General features: G+C 41.6%; 1 protein-coding gene across 3 annotated transcripts in view; it reads left to right on the top strand.

The window, feature by feature from the left end:
* The window catches only part of CHN2 (chimerin 2), a 324,197-nt gene that overhangs the window by 276,748 nt on the left and 27,020 nt on the right, over positions 1 to 20,429 (top strand). For all 3 annotated transcript variants that reach the window (XM_043871642.1, XM_043871643.1, XM_043871644.1), the window contains exon 7: positions 6,648 to 6,725. In XM_043871642.1, the coding sequence (XP_043727577.1) occupies positions 6,648 to 6,725 (78 nt within the window). The remainder of the gene's footprint in view (positions 1 to 6,647; positions 6,726 to 20,429) is intronic.

Genomic DNA, 20,429 nt, shown 5'->3' with positions numbered 1-20,429 from the left:
CAGGGATCCTCAAAGTGTGGTCCCTGGACCAGCAATATCAGCATCACCTGGGAGCCTGTCAGGGATGCAGATTCTTCGGCCTGATCTCACACTGACTGAGCCAGAAAGCCTGGGGCCCAGCAGTCTGTGTTTGAACCAGACCTCCAGGGGTCCTGAGATCCTGTAAGTGTAAGAAGTGCTCGCTGTCAAAGGTTGCAGGCAAGAGAAACTGGAGTTTGGATCTGGTTCTAGATCTAGTTGTCAAATATCTCTCTGATGGGGGAGGGGGTACAAATCATTAAACTTCCCTGACCTTCAGTCTCTCCAGCTGCAAAAAGAGCAGGTGGGATTAGATGAGCTCAAAGGTTACCTATGATGTTAAGAATGTATCTTTTGTGCACACTAAAGCTAATAAATTTGAGGTCTTTATAATATACTTTTTAAATTTTGTATTTTTATATAATGGAGCCAGAACACAATCACTGTAGGAAGCTCAAAATATACAGAAAATAATAAAGATGAAAATAAATGTCAATTAAAATTTCTGTACTTAGAACTGTTACCTTATCGCCAATATTTGGTATGTTGAAGATATTTTGGTGTGTTTTTTGGTATTTTCTGCATGACTGAAGTCATACTATATTAGGCTTATGAGCCTACTTCTCATCTAACATTATATTAGGTGAGAATATCCCTTCTTCACTAAAAGTTATTTTAATCATCTTTGTTAATATCTACCTAATATTCTATTGCATGTTTATACCGTAATATATTTAACTTTACCCCATCTTCAATGTTTAAGCCTTTTCTCAATTCTTGTTATTATTATGATGTGTATCTATCTATTAATTCTTTGTTTGAAGACCTCCTTAAGAGAATCCTAGAAATAGAATCATTGGATCAATGTACAGGAGGCATTTGATACACTGACAGTTTTTTCCCCAGCAATGGGCCACTTATTGCAAACAGAAGCATTCTGTTAGTGAGCTGTCCTCACGATACCCTCACCAGCATCAGTAATACTGATTTTCATTTTGTATACTGCCATGAGGCAGCAGATGCCTGTATTTACAGGGTAGTGTTTGTAACAGGGGTATAGCTCAGGCTTTTAGCCCCTTAGGGGGACTCAGACCTGAGATGGGAGTGAGTGGGGCCCCAGGAGGAGTAGGACCTGGGATTGAAATAGGTGGGAAGAGACTGTCTTGGGACTGATGATGACATTTTCAAAAAGCCCTCCTTAAAATGTACCATAGAAATTTACTCAGCGCCTATGGAAGAGCTACAGATTGACGTAAATCAACTTTTCTAGAAATTGGTACTGAAAAGGCAGAATGTTGTGGTCCCCATAGACCAAGATGCAGGTCTGCCTGAAGCCAGGTGGAGAAGGGACCTTTGATTAAATGAGCTTCTGGGATCCCTATGTTTTTAAGATGCTTAATTACTAAAGTCAGAGCAGAGGGAAAGGCTTCCTCTTTCTGCCACCATCCCTGAGCATGTTATATGCACATGCACCCCAGTGGGCTTCGTCCCCCTTATCTCCCTGCCCAGGGCCCCATTCTTCTTCCTTGTCTCCGTCTGACAGGCTTCCACTGCCTTCTGGCTACCTGACTCCTCCTCGGGTGCAAGATCCTCATCACGGAGACAAAGAGCAGTGAGAGGCCATACACAGAAAATAGAATCCCAGCCCTTATTTATAAAAAAGGAAAAGGGAAGTGGTGAACTCATTTCACCGTTTATTTATAGCCCCACCTACTAACAGAAGTATCTTAAGTCGTGTCTGCTTCGGCAGAGGCCCCAGTGAAAACAAAAGTCTCCTCGGTGAAACCAGATCAGGCCACACCAGTCCTGGGAGTTGTTAACAGGTTAACCATGGGGAAGAGAGTAATTCTGGCATTTTAGCCTCTGAATATTTCAAAATGTGAGCAATATTTGGATGAGAGGCAGTTTAGGGGGTGGTTAAAAGCATAGATTTAGTGTTACACCCAAAAGAACTGGCACAGGTGTTCAAACAAAAAACCTGTTCAAGAATATTCTTAGCAGCAGTAGTCACAGTAGTCAAAAGGTGAAAATAACCCACATGTGCATCCCCTGGAGAATGGATAAATAATATGTGGACCATCCATATTAATCCATACAATGGATTACTATTCAGCAATAAAAAGAAGTCAGACACAAAAGGCCACAGATTGCATATTTCACTTATATAAAGTATTCAAAACAGGCAGATCCATAGAGAAAGCAGATTAGTGGTTGCCAGAGGCTGGAGGGACCAGGGAATGGTGAGTGACTGCTTAATTGGGTAAAAGGATTCATTTTGAATGATGGAAATGTTCTGGAACTAGATAGTGGTAATGCTTGCAGGACATTGTAAATGTATGTAATGCCACTGAATTGCTGAATTATGCTTTTAAATTGTTAAAATGGTAGATTTGCTGTTATGCTGATTTTATCACAATAAAAAATAAACTGATTTGCAGAACAAAACACAAACAAGAAAAAGCATAGACCTAGGCATTGTGCCTGGGTTCTAATCTCAGCTTTAGCACTTATCAGCTGTGTGACCTTGAGCAAATCACTTAAATGCTGAGTTCCCATTTTCTCATCTGTAAAGTGGAGGTAATTATAACAGTACCTACCTCAGAGGGTTATAAAACTTAAGCCAATTTATACAAACTGCTTAGAAGGACCCAGGTGGCTCGGTGGTAAAAGAATCTGCCTGCCAATGCCAGAGATGTGGCTTCAATCCCTGGGTCAGGAAGATCCCCTGGAGGAACAAAATGCAATCCACTCCAGTATTCTTGCCTGGAGAATCCCATGGACAGAGGAGCCGGGCGGGCTACAGTCCATGAGATTACAAAGAGTCAGACATGACTGAGCAACTGAGCATGCACGCATGCAAAGTGCTTAGCATATTAAATACCTGACACAGAGAAAGTATGCTGTAAATGTTTGTTATTAATCTAACCCCTGTATTCTCAACTGGGGGCAGTTTCTCCTCAGAGGAGGAATGTGGCAGTCTGGAGAGATTTGTGACATCACAATCGGGAGGTGTGACTGGTGTCTAGTGGGTAGTGCCAGGGATGCTGCTAAACATTGTAAAGGCACAGGACAGCCCCCACAACAAAGAATTATCCAACCCCAAATGTCAGTGGTTCCAAGGTTGACAATCCCTGATTTAACAGCATTCTGGGAGGGGGTGATCTTAGTTCCCCAACCAGGGATTGAACCTGCGCCCCCTGCATCACAAGTGCGGTGTCTTGACCACCAGAAAAGCCTGGACAATCCCTGATGTAAACAGAGATTGTAGGGACATGCACTTTCTCTTATGAACATATAAATGAAAACAGGTCAGACAGAAATTTTTGTCAGAAAAAGATGGCCAGCCTGTCTCTGTGTATTAGAGAACATGTGTTAGACTTTGTAGGGATATAGAAGAGACCCAGCCGCGGTCCTGGAGGAGCTTGGATAAGAATTCTGTGTAGTGGGGTTGTTTAAGAGGGAAGTTTTTACCAAGTGACTTTTGTAAGCATTTTTCCTTTAATATGAGGGTGACCTGGGGTCATCCACACTTCTCAGAATAATGTTTGCTCAAATGCCAACCTTAACAGTTCCCTATAGAGATGCATCTTACGTGAACAGTGTCTGCTTACATGCCTGAATGTGTCTTGTGTTTGGGTAAATTCTATTGAACAAATATCTGAAAAAGAAATCCCTGCCACAAATAGAAATAAAAAGTACTTGTTAAAAGTAAAAGCACAGACATGAGAAAAATGTTAAAGCTTGTATTCAACCATTCACACACCCAAAGGTAAAGGAGACCCCTTTTGCCCACTTTTCATTTAAAGAGTTATTTTATTCAGATTCTAAAGCCATGTCTCCATATAATTAATATAATTCGATCACAGAATATGTGCTCACACAGAATGACTTGCTGTCAAAAGCTCTGTCTTGATTTGCTAGCTGGGAAGTTTAGAGAAGGGACCCTTATTCTTCCTCTCTGGCTTTTTGCCTTTAGGCTAAGGACTAGAAGACTGTTAAAGGCATGCCAGACCTTCACTCAACCCCTGTGTGTGGCAGATGTCCTCTAAGATTGGGCAACAGGAAGGAGGGCTAAGGAATCTGGTGGAGACCATCAGGAGGGCAGACCCCTGGGGGTTTACACCCTTGGAAGCTAAAGCTTGGTGATGGATGGGGCAAGAGCCCCTCCATGCAGCCACTTTTGCACACCTTCCTCTATTCTGGTTTCCTACATGTATAGGTGCTTTCTGACAGCTTATTTAACGCCTACCAAAGGAATCTTATTAGACACTCGTGTAGGAGGAAAAAAATGTGAACCAGACATAAAACGTATCACAGTAGATTCTCAATATGGAAGACTATAAGACCTGTTATAAGTCACTCTAAGATAGAAAGTGATTAAGTGCAATAAGAAAAATGTGAGAAAAAAACTACGGATTCCAAAGCAGTGTTTGCCTCCAGTGGGGAGTTTGGAGAAGTCTTTTTGGAGAGGGAGGTATTTGAGTTAGAATGTAAAGGTTGGTGGATATGTAAACATAGAAATGGTGCTAGAAAATGCTAAAAGACAGAGCAAGCTACCAAGATAGAAAGTTGAGTATGTCAGAGAAGTTTTGTAGGATTTGTGGTGGAGAGTATATGGAAATAGATAAGATGGATAGGTTGAGATGAGCTCATGTAAAACCCACAAGACAAGGATGCAGTCAAGCCGGAGGGATTCACTGACATTTCTGAGCAAAGGTGGAGTGGACTAAGAAGACTGTTGGGTAACTGTGTAGATCTCTCTACACAGAGATCTAGGCTCTGCGTTACTGTGGGACAAGAATGGTAAGGAGGGTGCAGACTTGACCAATATTTCAGATAAAGCATTTGGCAAGACTCAGTGGACGATGCAGCGCTGCACTGCCTACCTAGGTGCTAGGGTATGGGCTTCAGAACACACGTGCTGGGTGCAGGTGTTTTGGGTTCTCGTCCTGGCTCTGCTGCCTAAACTAGTTGCATGTCCCTGAAATATCTCTTAATCTCCTCATCCACAAAATGAGAGCAGAAATCTTATTTTGCATACAGAGCTGCAAATTATGAGCTGCAGATTAAATGAGTCAGTGCACTTAACACATTCTGAATCTTGAATGGCTTAACAAGTTGATGTGTTCAAAAGCCCAATATAAAAATTGATTGTTATTATTATCAGAAGTTAAAAGGAGGTGAAATGAGAGGCAGGACATCTGAACCAAGTTGCAATTTAATTGCCAGGAATAAAGAATTACACAAGGAAAAGATTGATGTTTTGTTACTCTCCCCATGGCTGCTTGGAAGGGCTGGGATGTGGGGCCACATAGAGGAGGAGATGAAATTCATGGACAGTCCCATCTGCATCATGGTCCAGCCATCCACGTTCTTGCTTTCCAGTTCCAAAAGCATTGATTTTATTGTCTGGCATTAGCTGCATTAAACTTTGCCAACAGATTAGGAGTACTCATTAAGAGATAATGATTTCCTCACTTCTATTAATGCAGAGACCTGGAACCAAAAAACCAGGGTCCCGAGAGAGACCATCAAACAGATGATGCTTTTAAGAGCCAGGAGGGCATTAGCTTGGATGCTAACAGAGTTAACATTGAAAATGTTTTATATGAAAGAAAAAAAAAAACTATGATGTTTTAGTTTTAGTTAAGGAATACTGTCTTCTTTATACGGGAGGGGTTGTTTGCGGTAGGTTGGGGGGACGATGGGGGTATCCTGGGGCAAGAAATCCTATTATTTTAAACTTGTAACTATAGATCCCAGAGCTGAAATGCTATATACAGTTCTTGTATGCCCCATTCAGTGGTCAGACTGTTCTAATTTAATGTAAGCATGAGAATAAAAATTAAGCTTTCAAGTGCTGGGGCATATTTTTTTTTTAAGAGATGTAGGCTTTATCCCCTATATGATTAAACAGTCATTGGGGTTTAAAGGTTTAATCTGCTGGAATTCAGCCCAGAATGGGGTTCAGAGCCCCAGAATAATTGGATACAGCCTCAGGCTTTGAAGATCAGAGTTGGTTGGTTGGGGTGTGTGTGTGTGTGTGTGTGTGTGTGTGTGTGTGTGTGAAATATGCGAGCGAGTATTTGAGGTCTCTCCTTTGCAATGCGCTGTGGCAGGAGGAATAAAGCTGCCAGCCCCTGCCTCCTCCATTGATTCCTCAGGGGCTAACTGGATACAGCTTCTGGGGGGTGCTGCGCTCATGAATGTGTGCTATTGTTCCAGGCACACGTCGGCCTTAAGAAATAACACAGAACAAAACAGGCCTGTCCTTATTCAGATGCAGAGCCCTCTCCATCACTCAAACTGGCCCTTCCAGGTCACATGCCCCAGGCCTCTGCAGACAGAACGCAGCTGCCTCGAATCTGCTGCCTAACATTAGCCGCGGTTCAAAAAATCTGACGGCGCTGCACTGCCCAGACTCCGCAGAGGAAACCAGAAAGATCTGGGGTCTGGTCGCTATGTTCTCCGAGGAACTGTGGCTGGAGAATGAGAAGAAGTGTGCTGTCGTTCGGAAGCCTAAACCAGGCAGAAAACGCCAGGAGCTCCTGGCCGTGGCCTTGGGGGTGAAGGTGGGAGTCAAAGGAGCCTTTCTCTGGCCCCCTCTCAAACTCTTTGCCTGTCCACAGATCTCCTCCCTGGTTCGAAGGGCCGCCCTCACACACAATGACAACCACTTCAACTATGAGAAGACACACAACTTTAAGGTAAGCGAACCTCTGCATCCTTTCTTCTGTTATAAAAGGGCAGGTGCAGAGCTCAGGCCATGGTTTCTGTCTGGGCTTTGGTAAAGTCACGAGATGGCAGATTTTCTGCTTTCCACATTGAGTTGCTTGCTCTGAATCAAATCAAACAGGAGGTTTCAGAAAGCAGTTTGCTTGATGCTAATGCTCAGAAACACCTCTAGGTATGTTAACTGAGTTCTAATGAATTCGGCCCATTTCCTCTCCACATTCCCATGTCCAGTGAAAGAAAAACAGAGCATGCCCAGTCTTTGGCATTTAGAGGTCATCTGGTGAATATCAAGCGGTACTTTTCCACTTGGAGTAGCAGTAAAGAATATTGTTATCTGTGAGCAAGTGGAAACAGTTGCCCGTTTCACATTTTGTGTTTTGTCTTTTGTTTTCAGGGATGCTAACTCTTTGGGTTTATGTGTAGACAGCTGTGAAAGCAAATGATGACGGGAGATACCATCCAGTAGCTTTTGTTTGTGCTCGAGGTGCAGGGGGTGCCCTGGCAGCCTTGCCAAGCTCCTTCTGGTCCCAGCCTTGGTCTTGCTCACCAGACCAAACAAAAAGATACGAAGAGCTGGCGGGGGGTTAAGTGGATTTTCCCACGTGTATTTATAAACTGGAAATACCACTATCTTCATTTCAGACTAGCACTTGGAGAAACGGCCTGCCGTCAGAAAATTATGGCCTGTTTCCTTTGCCCTGATGTGTTTTCCAAGAAAGGCTGGGAGGAGGTTCTGATGCCAAATTGCCTGGTTTGAGATGCCCTTAAGTGCAGGAGAGACAGGACAGAGTTAGAGGTTTTACACCAGCACGGGGGCTGACAGTGTGGAAGTTGGAGAGAATGGAGATGAAGGATCTAGGAAGAAGAGACAGGAGCAGCTAAATGTAAATTGTATTCTTTTTTAAAATTCTTTTTCCTTTAGGGTCAGTAGCCCAAGATACTTTTGGAATTGGAGAACCATTTGTCAGAAGTGACCAGGAAAACCTAGTTCACTCTGTTGCTTTCCTATCCTTCATGCAGACAGATTGTGTCTATTAAATATACATTTGTGTTCATTTGGTCTGTTTGCCCTGCTTCTGTTTTTAGAAAGCAAGGAGCTCAGACATTTGCATGCTATAATTGAACTGAGGCATGGAGTTATCCAGCCCTCTGTATTTAGCATGAGAGTGAAGAATTGCATTAGATAGGTCCTTATCCATGCCAAGGCTCTTGTTATTTCTCCCACCACTGAGTAGTGACAATTCTAATTTGGGGCATCACTGAATAGTGACAGGTCTAATTTATGTTTTTTTCCTTTTCTTCTTTTCTATCTTTACCCTAATTAAATTTTTTTTTTAATTTTAAGAAAGTATTTTTCTGACTTCTGGCAGAAATTCCTGATCCTTTGCCTCCTGTATTTGCACTACCATGAATGGGAGGAGGGATCTTGGACTTGCCATTTTTTTTTTTCTCCCTCTTGAAAATTCTGATTCTTTTGGCTTTAATATCCAGCTGGACTTTTGCTCTATTGCAATATATGTTTGCATGGAATAGCTTCCCTCTATAGATACTGTGTCTGAGTTTGTGCGAAGAACACACAAGTATATTTAGTAGATTGGTACTTCAAAATTAATTTCAGTCTTTTTTTCATCTTAGATCTCTGCATGAGACATAAAAACATTTAAACCAAAAGGATAGTTGAACCTTATCTTCTCAAGTAGTTCTGTTGCTAACATGATCTATGTTAATGATTACTGAAGAACACTAACAGCTTTTTAAATGTTTGTTTAAAAAGTCTGTCTGTATTGACAATATCTTTTCTAACTTACTGCTATTGAGAGAAAAGAAAGCAGAGACGGATGAGTTGTCAGAGGGGAATGCAAGCCAGACAGGACCGTTTCTCTTCGTGTTTTAAATAGACATCTCTGAGACATAGCAGACCCTTGAGTGCCGTGTCAGATGATTGTGGCTTTCAATGGTACTGCTCGTGCCACTGTCCTTAAGAATGAGCGGCTGGGGCAGGAGGGGTGGGCCCCCTCTGTCACTCCTGGCCCCTTTCATCCTCATTCAGCCCTCTCCTCATCCCCCACCTTAAGTGGGAACTCTGCATGGTCTTTAGAAGAACATTCTAAAAGTAGGTTCCTGCTATAAATAGAGCAGTAAGGTTTTAGTAACATGACCTAACCAAAGAAAGAAAGTGCTTATCAAAGGCCCCTGACATCTGCCTGGAATCTGTTTTATATTAATTTTGCAGTAAGTTTTTATTTATATTCATTTCTAATAGGCTTTGTTCTGAAACTGTCTTGATTTGTAAGTTGGGTTATTATTTGAGGATATTATGTGTCTGGCATAGAGTAAATGTTTAAAAAGAACAAGTATTCACATTCTCATGCTTATCAACAAATCAGCTTTGCTAGGCCCTGTCTGCCTTCTCATTGAGAGGCCTCCTACCAGGACTTGAATCTGCCAGCAGATCTTGATGCCTCACTTCAGAGCAAGATTTTTTTTGCTCCCATCAGGACTGTTGCCTGAATGAAAGGCCCTTTCCTCCCTCTCCCCAGGAGCTTCATCACAAGCAATGAATAGATAACCTATAATGAAAAGAATCACTTTGCCATACACCTGAAACTAAGACATCTTTGTAACTCAACTGTACTTCACATTTTAAAAAATAATGCAATAATTGCAATTTTTTTGTATTTTGGCCTTGCCATGTAGCATCTTAGTTCCCCGACCAGGGATTGAACCCATCCCCCACTGCATTGGGAGCAAGGAGTCTTAACCACTGTACCACCAGGGAAGTCTCAATAATAAAAATTTTTAAAAACAGCAATAGCTAGAAACTCCTGACTTGGTTGAGGATGGAACCCCTCCCACTCCCTTCTTTGAGAAGGCTCCCATCAGCGCTCCTGAGGGCATATCTACTGCCCTTGATTTCCAAGCAAAGAGTGTCTGGGAAAAACTGAAATTCTGCTCTGGAAACAAAAGCTTTTGGAAGCAAATTAAAGTTGCTCCTCATTTCATGCAATAATTACATACTTTTCAACATGTATACAAATGCACTTGTTGCTGGTTTAAATGTCAAATTCTCAGGATTACTTATACATATTAGAAACTAAGAGTATTTGTTGGAGGAATGGTGAAATTAATAGGCTCCTCTCTACAATGAAAGCTGTCTGATAAACAGAGAAAGCATTCTGTTATTTAACATGTTTTATATCTGCATCTCTATTTATCTACTGGACTGAAAGAGGCACTCTCTAGTAGGTAGAATAGCTCTGTTTTAGAGGGTCTGCCCTAAGAACACCTTGTGGCTGAGCTCTGAAACCTTCAAGAACCCCTCAACCCCATCAGTCTGGATAACTGTCTTTCTTTCCGCACTTAGAGCAATAATGAGGTAGCTGTGGCCAGCTTGGTGCCACTGGCCACAACATGCTCCTTGGCAAGGAGCTTAATTCTCTGAGCTTCCGTTTCCTCATCTGTAAAATGGGAGTGCCGTAAGGTTTAAGATGCATGAAACAGGGCACTCAAAGCTGGTGCACTGGGAAAACCCTGAGCGATGGGATGGGATGGGAAGGAAACTGGGAGGGGTGTTCAGGATGGGGACACATGTGCACCCATGGGTGATTCATGTCAATGTATGGCAAAAACCACCACAATATTGTAAAGTAATTAGCCTCCAATTAAAATAAATTAATTAATTAAAATGAATATGTGTAAATCACTGAAGGTCATTGGTACCCAGTAAACTTGCCTTCTATTATTATTTTATTGTTCATCTTTTTGTGTCTCTCATCTTCCTTGCATTTTGGTGTGTAGCTAGCTCTGTATTTCTTATTTTCTACCTTCACTTCTTCTTGCCCCTCTTACTTTTTTTTTTACCATCTCTTTATTCTTCCCTGGTCAACAAGATGTAATTAAAAACTGAAAGAGCATTCCAGACAGTGCAAAGACATGAATCAGAGCTTGGGAGTCAGAAATGAGCCAGGGGCAAACCGGGTGCAGGAAAGAGAGGATCCAGGAGACAGAGGTGCTCACTGCACATCTGGAGAGTCAGCTGGGGTGGGTTGGATGGTCACAGAATGCTGACCCACGGGCCCTTTTTCCACCCAGCTGGCTCATGCTCTCAGCCTCCCAAGGCTGCATGTGTGTGTACGTCACTCACTCCTTCTTCTGAAAGCTCTCTCTACCTAGGCCACTTGAGGGACATCTTTTCTCCCTATATGGAATATGGATGGACAGCAGAGGTCCAAAAAGTTCTAAACATTGGAGAGCAGACCACCTCACCCCAACCTCACCTGTGTTCCCCACCCCTCCCCCAGTCCTGCCTGCCCATCTGCCCTTCATTCCCTTCTGTCCCCTGTCCATCCCTTCCTAGCCCTCTGCCAACTTTACTTTCATCCCTATCACTGAACACCAGCTGACATAGTACACATGTATTGATGCATTTTCCCCTTATCAGAGAGAAACACCTTTCTGGGTAGGGAGAAAGGGGTGGAGACAGAGATTTTGTCTGTTTTACTTTCTGCAGAAACCCCAGTGTCTTGATCAGGGCCTGGCCCAGAATGGACTGTCAATGAATATGTGGAGAGCATGTGTAGCAGGCATCTCCCCACCCTGTTCACCGAAGCTTGCACTTTCCTTCCTCACTTCCCGCTCCAGAGTTTGCTTTCATTCAGGGCTCACGTTAGTTGTGCTCCAGTCCTTTCTGGTAGTGGGCAGCGGTCCAAGCCAGGGTCACCACCTGTGCCGGGGAGACGGAGGCCAGATCCAGGCATGTCAGGCCAGCTCTCATTCCCCATGTGGTCAGAGGATCTGGCTGTGCCAGCCTCCCAGGATCTTGCCCATGTGCCCAGGTTTATTCTTGCTGTCCCAGCTTCCTGTCCCAGCCTCTCAAAAATGGCCTTGTCTGGATTTAAGTTAAACAGTTGTCCGCCTTACCCTTTTCTGTCCCCACACTCCACAGACGAGGCTGCATGAGCAGCATCCTATTCCCCTGGTACACTGCATATATGCGTGCTCAAGCAGCACACGCCTTCTAAACTCGCCTCCCACTCCTAAGACCCTGGGCGCCAGGACGAGGTCAGGAGGCTGAGAGTGTGTCCCGGTGCCAGGGCTGGGACACCCGTCTAGGATGTGGCAGCATCACCACCTCCCTGTCTGGGTTTTGTGGCTCCTTGATGGTTTCTATCTCTGTCCTCAGTTTCCACATTTTCATCAGTGGAGTGACCATTTGCTTTGGAACTAGCCACTTTTGCTTCCCACATGCAAGCCCCTCTTTTCCTCATCCTTGCTGACTTCATAAAATGTGCCAGCCCTCTCTCCCCAGTATTTTGCCTGCCCTGTGTTCTCACGGGTGTGCAGGGGCCCATCGACTGTCCTCGTCCCGCTTCTGTGTGCCTAGGGAACAAGGCAGTTGGATTTTGCACCTGCACTTTGTCACAGGCAGACAATGGCTTCAGAAAAAGTTGTGAGTTTTGTTTCTTTTGTTTTATAATCAGAAAAGGCTGTTTTGGCAGAAGCAAGTCTGGAGGGAACAATTCAAATGGAAGGCAAGCTTCATCACCTTGAATATAAAACAAGGAACTCAACATGAGGCTTAATGAGTAGGCTTGGAGATACTAGACTTTATGAAGAAAATATGGCTTCTGCTCCAAGAGGGCTATGAAGCTGCATCATTTTAATCTACTTCCTAGGGCTTCCCTGATAGCTCAGTTGGTAAAGAATTCACCTGCAATGCAGGAGACCCTAGTTCGATTTCTGGGTCAGGAAGATCCGCTGGAGAAGGGATAAGCTACCCACTCCAGTATTCTTGGACTTCCCTTGTGGCTCAGCTGGTAAAAAATCCGCCTGCAATGCAGGAGAGCCCGGTTTGATTCCTGGGCTGGAAAGATCCCCTGGAGAAGGGAAAGGCTACCCACTCCAGTATTCTGGCCTGGAGAATTCCATGGACTGTGTAGTCCATGGGGTCGCAAAGAGTCGGACATGACTGAGCAACTTTTACTTTCAAACTACTTCCTACAATTGTCTGGCCGTTATAATTTTTAGAACCCCTGGATACCATCTTTAGTGAAAGAGGCAAGTCTCATGGAGCCCCCAGGGACTGTTTAGAACTAGGCAACGAGGAAGCAGGAACTGGGGGTATACCTGGGCTCAGTTTCTCTGCCCCTTCCTCCCCTCTCTTCCTTCCTTTCTTTCCTTCTCCCTTCCCATCCCTTCATTGCTTTCTACTCTCTGGATATCAGCTTCATTATTCTCTCCCTGCACAAAAACATCTTAGTCTATATGGTCTGCACAGTATGGCTGATGATAACTCTCTGGTTTGTATATTACAAAGACCAACCACAAAATCCCAATTCTAAATTTCCATAAAGAATCAGACTAGCCTGATTTGGACCAAGTGTCTGCTTTGCTCAGGTAACTTTGCCCATGGAGGTCAAACCCCCCACCCCCATGTAAATACATGAATGGGGCTATAGGATGTCTGGAGGATGGGTGGTATCCAGGTTATATGTGAAAGAAAGGAATCCTTCCAGGTAGAGGGCTGGAGATGTCAGCTGTAATCCTTTCCTCCTTGTTTTGAAGAATTCCACTTCCAGTTTCGTAACAAAGTCCAACTGCTTCCGTTGGGTTCTGCTTGAAGGAAGTCATGAAGCTGTCCTGAGCCTCGATGTTATTATTTAATATCATTATCTGACAGCCTAGGTGCTCTGCAGCACAAGTTAGCCTTGTCACCTATACTTTTGGTTCCATCTTTTATGAAATATACCCATTGCTGTTGTGCCGTGTTGGAGCTATTAATAGGACTAGCCTTCAGCGAACCTGCGAAGTAAATGAGGTTTGTGTCTGGCAAACTCTCCACCCTTTACCCCTGGATTAGTTCTTTCCTGCCTCCTGTTCCTGTCTGCCGAGTCACTTCATGGAACCACCCTGTTGAGACCTACAAGCCCTAGTTTCTAGATCTTAGCTTCTCCTTCCCCAGTTCATCGCCAGGCTTTGCATTCTACAAATAGGCTATGCATTATGATTCATTTGAAATAGCACCTGTCAAACCAACCTGGTAGGTTGCATAGAAACCCTTTCTTCTGTGATTCACCAAGATTTACTATTACTTTACAGGTAGTAGATGCTTAGCTTTAAAAGGGCTTGTTCTTGAAAATGACAGCTTATTTAATCTAGTGATCTGTTTTTATTTTTTTAAGTATATATTTTACTTTAAAGTCTTTATTGAATTTTTGTTACAGTATTACTTCTGATTTATGTTTTGGATTTTTGGCTATGAGGCATGTGGTATTGAACCTACACCCCTTGCATTGGAAGGTGAAGTCTTAACCACTGGACCACCGGGAAAGTGCCAGTAGTCATGTTTTAAATAGTCCTTTTGAGACCAGCAGCATAATGCCTTTTCCCAGTGGAAGTTCATTCATGGGATTTTGGCCAAGTTGAGGAAAAAGCTTTTGGACAAGGTTCTCACATAGGTGAGCGCTCTCTCTGACTGGCAGAGTCTAACTTAAACCTTATCTTGTACCTCCTTGACATGATTTTATGTAAATATTGGGATACTGTCATTGTAAATCCTTTATAAACCAGCAGAGCCTGCTGCAAAGAAAATAGTCTTTGACAGCAAACCCAACAGAGACTCCTTGCTTAGGCCTCACACCAGGGAAGTGGCTTGGCCAAGATGTTCTACTATTTTAAATTATTTATTAACAAGTCTGGCCCATATAAAATGCTTGGTTGTTATTAATTTTATATTGAGTTTGTTTTATGCCAAGAACATATCATTCAAAGGGACTATTCTAAATGACTAAACGTTCTAAGAAGAGGTAACTATTTAGACACTTTTTTTTTAAATTCAGCAAATACAGACTGAGGGCCAAGTATGTGCCAGGCACTACCAGGCATGAGAAAGATAGTGATGACATAGGAATGTGAGCTCTTCCTTTGCTAGGTGGTTCTCAAACAAGGCAGTGGTGCTCCCAGGGCACATCTGGCAGTGTCTGGAGACATTTCTCATTCTCGTGACTGGAGTCTAGCAGAGGCCAAAGATGCTGCTAAACATCCTACAAGGGCCAGGACAGTCCCCACCACAAAGGGTTATTGGCCCCAATGTCAGTAGTGCCAAGGCTGAAAAAAACTTGCAATCGACAATGGGGGACCTGGTAGGCTTTGAACAGAAAAGTGTCAAAGGCTGTGGGTGCAGATGCCTTCATCAACCTGAGAGGAAGTCAGCAGGCACAAGGATCTCTTACCATATCAATGGGGAGACTCCCCCAAAGTTTTGTGGCAACAATCAATGTTTTAGAAATGAAAATCCTATTTTAAATGCATTAGAACAGCTGCTGAATGGATGTATCTGGGGGCTCAGTGCTAGAGAAACCCAGCTGCCCTCCCACATCTGCTCAGCTGGCCTTGCAGGGAAACCCAGAGTCTTCGGTCACAGCCCCAGTGATTCCCCTTGGCTATTTTCCTGCATCTGAAAAGGTTCACTTCAAGGCCAGTATTTCATCTGATAGTGCAAGAGGGAAAAGTCCAAAATTTCACCTAATTTCTCATACAAGTTCAGTGTCACATGATGATGGGAAATGCAGTCGATTATAGGAAAAACCCTTGGCCGAGAGTGGGAGGCAAGTGCTGCTGACCATCTGGGCGACCATGGACAAGCTGTCTGTCCTCCAGCCCCAGGGAACTCTAGGGCAAAAGCTCAACTAGAAGAGCCCCGGGTCCAGAGACTTGTAGCCAGAAGTGACTTTAGTCTCCCAGCCCCCTCTTCTATGCATGTAAAGCAGTTAAGAAAAAACTGCCTTTGATCCATGAGTCCTTTTCAAATAAAAGTGTAAGAATAAAGTCATAATATAAGTAATAAAAATGACAAACTGAGGTGATATGGTTTTAGTCTGTACCCACAACTCTCTGTCAGGGTTACTTTGTCCCCAGAGCATATGTCGCACTATCTGGAGGCATCTGTGTTTGGTCCAACTGAGGGGTTGCTACTGATATCTGTTAGGTAAAGGCCGAGGATGCTGTTGACCGCCCGAGAGCGCATGAAGACTTACCAGCCCCAAATGTCAGTAGAGCCAAGGTTGAGAGACCCTGATGTGTACTGATAAGGAAAAGCAAAATTTCTCAACTGTAGCACATCATGAAGAGCACTTTCGTTTCTTACGGTCTAGAACTGGGCTGAGCTGGTTATACACTTGGGCGGTGTCTACACTGACCCATCAAAACAGACTTGTTATGAAATCACCAGGGAATACTGTTTTCCAGATTCAGCAGATATGAGACAAATAACATCCTGCTCATTGAGAAAGAGCCAAGTCGGGGGATACTCACTAAACGCCTGAGATTTTTCTTGACAACTCTCCTTGCTCTTGTTTTTACTGGGTGGCTATTCCTGGGATATTTGTCAAACAGACCTTATCTCCTATAATATCATCTTTTACTGTTTGGTGTGGTTTTTTAATTCCAGGCAGACCAGGCCTAGTATAATAGTCTTGGACAGACATTCTTCCTGTCTGGGGTATTTTCTTCCTGTCTAGGGTATTTTAGTTACTGCCCTAAAGTTTGCAAAATATTCTTTTTTTCTGAAAAGATATTCTTGAAAATCAATATCATTCAGAGAATGGAAAAAGCTGATCACTGACTTTTCAAGATATGGGGCATTTCAATGGGAGAATAAAAATCATAATTCAATCCCAAATTAGAGGAGTCCAGAGAGCGTACCCTCAGCATTTACATATAGCCTACTGTCTAGAGATTGTCCTTGTGAACCCAAAAGAAATCCAAACAATCTATCCGCCATGGAAATAAACAACAGCCCATCACAAAGAGGAAATTAGGCAGTGGGCCTAAAATAATGTTTAACTAACTTTACATTCCTTTCTGTCACCATTTTGCCGATTTCTGGGGAATGTGTATTGGTGGGGACAATAAATAGAGCTATTTGCCATTCAGAAGTGCCTGCCTGCATTTGTTTGACTGAAGAAATGGGATGGAAGGCAGTGGGGATACATCACTGATGAGAAAGGATGTTGTTGAATAATTATTTTTTAAATATAGCAAAACTTTCAGAAAATCTATGATTAGCATGTCCTGGACTTCCTGAAGCATTCAGTCAACTAGTTTCCATCTTGTCAATGGATAGTAAACACTATATAATAGCTACTCTCCCAATTCCTAAATATTGCATTTTTATTTTTACCCTAAGGTGTGTAGTTATTTCCCGTGTGATTTCTTCAACTATGGGAGGTGTTCCAGATAAGAATTTTTCACTCCCTTTTTTTTTTTCTTATATGACCTACAAGAAAAGAATGCCTTTAAAAAGTCAAACTCACCTTCATTGGCCTTTAGTTGTGCTGTTTCCTTTTCTTGGAATGTTCTCCCCAAGTTATCTGCCTCCCCAGTCAACATCATCAGTGTCCCATTAGTCCAATCTAGTGAACTCCTATCCATCCTTCAAAATCCAATTCAAATATCATTTTCCCCAGCCTTCTCAGGAAGACTTTATTACTCTCACACAGTATACTACCACAAGATACTTATTTGTGTTGCCTGATTATTCTTGTAGGTGAAATTCTTGGGTGCAGGAAAGTCTCTGTTCCTCTGATCTATTTTTACTTTGTATTTCCGAGGACTAGTAAAGTACCGTTTCAAAGTAGGCAATCAGCAGTTAAGTATCAAATACATGAGTGAATAATGAGTGGGTGGATAGGTGGATGAACTGGGAAATAATTCCTCTCTCTGACATCCTTCCGCTACTAATGTGTAATGCCATTTCTGAGAAATGCCAAGTCTCCATATATGCGAAATTTGTTTTCTGTCATTTCCTCTCTGTTCCACTGGTTTGTTTATACTGCATGATGCTGCCTGGTGCTTTACTTTTTTTTAACTATAGAAGTCTTGAAATATAGTTGAATATATTTTCTTACATTCTTTTACCTATTCAAAATTATCATGGCTATCTCTTTCTGTTCTATTCTTCCATGTAGGTTGTAGGGTCATCTTGTCAATTTGGGGGAAAGCATTATGAAGACTTTGTTGAAACTGCATTGGATTTAAAGCTTCATTTGGAAATTAATTGATATATTTACAGTATTGAGCATTGTCATACATGAATATAGAATATCTCCTTACTTATGTTATTAATTATTTTATAATTATTTTAGATTATTCCTGATGCTGTGAATGGAATCTTTAATTTTTATGGTTTAACAAAATGAGTAACTGCTGATATATACTGATTTCTTGTCATTGCTCTTATATTAAGTAAACTTGATAGCCTTGTTCTTTCTTCCAATTACATATGGTGTATTTCTTTGTGTTGTTTTAGTATGCTGGCTAAAACTCAGCAGGATAATGCCCAAGAGAAGCTTTTATAGCAGGCAGCCTTATCTTTCTGCTGACTTTTAAGGAAACTATTCTGATTTTTTATCTTTAAATGTGATGTTTGTCATGTGCATATCATAGACATCTTTAATCAACCATTTTTAGAAAAGTTGCCTCATTTCCTAGTATGCTAAGTGCTATTACTATGAACAGGTATTGAATTTTGTTAACTGCTGATATTCTAATTTTTAAAATGATTTTTTGCTTTCTCTCTCTTGTTATTCTTATGAATTCTAATAATACGTCAACTACCTTAAATCCCTGAAATAAACCCTCCCCTTGGTCATGACATTTAAACATAATGCTACATTCAGTAGGATTTTTAAAGGATTTTTACATTTATATTCATAATTGAATAGATGTATGATTTTACTTTTATGTATCATTCTTGTATGGTTTTTTAATCAAGATTATATTAGCTTCATTAAGTGAACTGTTGAACTTTTTTTTTCCTCTGTAATAGTTTGTATTGGCTAGAAATTGCTTTTTAAAAGTTGGTTAAATCTAACAAGATTATTTGGAATCAATGGCTATTAAATTATTTAATAGGTATAAGTGAATTTAGGTTTTTTATATTATTTTGAGTCATTTTTGATAATTTATATTCTCTAATAAATTATCCATTTCACATAACTTTTAATTTTGTGGGTAGAAAGTTCTCAAGGTTTTGTTCTACATCATTACAGCAGCGGCAATTATGTCCTTTCCTTTATTGTTTGTGCCTTTTATCTTGATCAATTCCCTAAGGTTTGCCTATTTTGTAAAACTTAAAAAAAAAATCACCTTTTAGTTTTTTTAATCCTTTTGAAAATTTTTCATTCTATTTCATTATATTCTACAATAACCTTTTTTGTTTCTTTTACTGTTTGAATCTTCCATGTCATTTTTTTCAACCTGTTTTTAAGTCCTCTGAAATTAGTCATCTTGTTATTGTTTTTATAGACAGGCTTGATTATATTGGCCCATGTTTCCCAGTTTTCTTGCTTGCTGTGGCTTCTTGAATCCTGTCCTTTCCCACTAGGTTCAATATGCTTCTTACAGAATAATATAACCCCTAGGTATATCTCGAGTGAGGATCTGTGAGTGGAAACTCTTGGCATTTGTCCGAAAATATCTTTATTTCACCCTTGCTTTTGAATGGTAATTGGCTGTATATAGAAGTTAGGTTGACGATAATTTTCTCTGAGGACTTTGATGAAATGACTCTGTAATTTACTTTTCTCTTTTTGCTGAGGAGAATTCTGTTTTCAACCTGATTACTGTCCTTTCACAGGTAACCTGTTTTTGAGGATTTTGCTTGTCTATTTAGTGTTCTGTACTTCCACTCTCATCTGTATAGGTCTAAATTACTTTTTATTCATCATGTTTGAGACTCAGCTTTTTTTAACCTGAAGATTTTGTGTCTCTTAGGAATTCTGGAAAGATCTCAACTGTTTCTCTTTTTGAATGTTGCTTTTATATATGCCCTTAATCCTATCATCTCTCAGCCTTTCAGGATCATCACTCTTTTGCTTCTTTCCTTTCTGAATCTCCATTCTCTTCTACCTGTCATATCAATCTCATTGACAATATATCCAAATGTCTCCCAAAGTCAAGTGGGCCTTAGAAGCATCAATACTAATGGAGATGATGGAATACCAGTTGAGCTATTTCAAATCCTAAAAGATGATGCTGTGAAAGTGCTTCACCCAATATGCCAGCAAATTTGGAAAACTCAGCAGTGGCTACAGGACTGGAAAAGGTCAGTTTTCATTCCAATCCCAAACAAAGGCAATGCCAAAGAATGCTCAAACTACCACACGATTGTACTCATCTCACACGCTAGCAAAAGTAATGTTCAAAATTCTCCAAGCCAGGCTTCAACAGTATGTAAACTGTGAACTTCCAGATGTTCAAGCTGGATTTAGAAAAGGCAGAGGAACCAGAGATCAAACTGCCAGCATCTACTGTATCATCAGAAAAGCAAGAGAGTTCCAGAAAAACATCTACTTCTGCTTTATTGACTATGCCAAAGCCTTTGACTGTGTGGATCACAACAAACTGTGGAAAATTTTCAAAGAGTTGGGAATACCAGACCACGTCACCTGCCTCCTGAAAGATCTGTATGCAAGTCAAGAAGCGACAGTTAGAACTAGACATGGAAGAGACTGGTTCCAAATTGGGAAAGGAGTATGTCAAGGCTATATATTTGTCACCCTGCTTATTTAACTTATATGCAGAGTACATCATGAGAAATGCTGGACTGGATGAAGCACAAGTTGGAATCAAGATTGCTGGGAGAAATATCAAAAGCCTCAGATATGCAGATGACA

This window comes from Cervus elaphus, chromosome 18, assembly GCF_910594005.1.
Source record: "Cervus elaphus chromosome 18, mCerEla1.1, whole genome shotgun sequence".
Classification (NCBI taxonomy): domain Eukaryota; kingdom Metazoa; phylum Chordata; class Mammalia; order Artiodactyla; family Cervidae; genus Cervus; species Cervus elaphus.
Note: the sequence above shows the minus strand (reverse complement) of the source record. Positions and strands in the feature narration are given on the sequence as shown.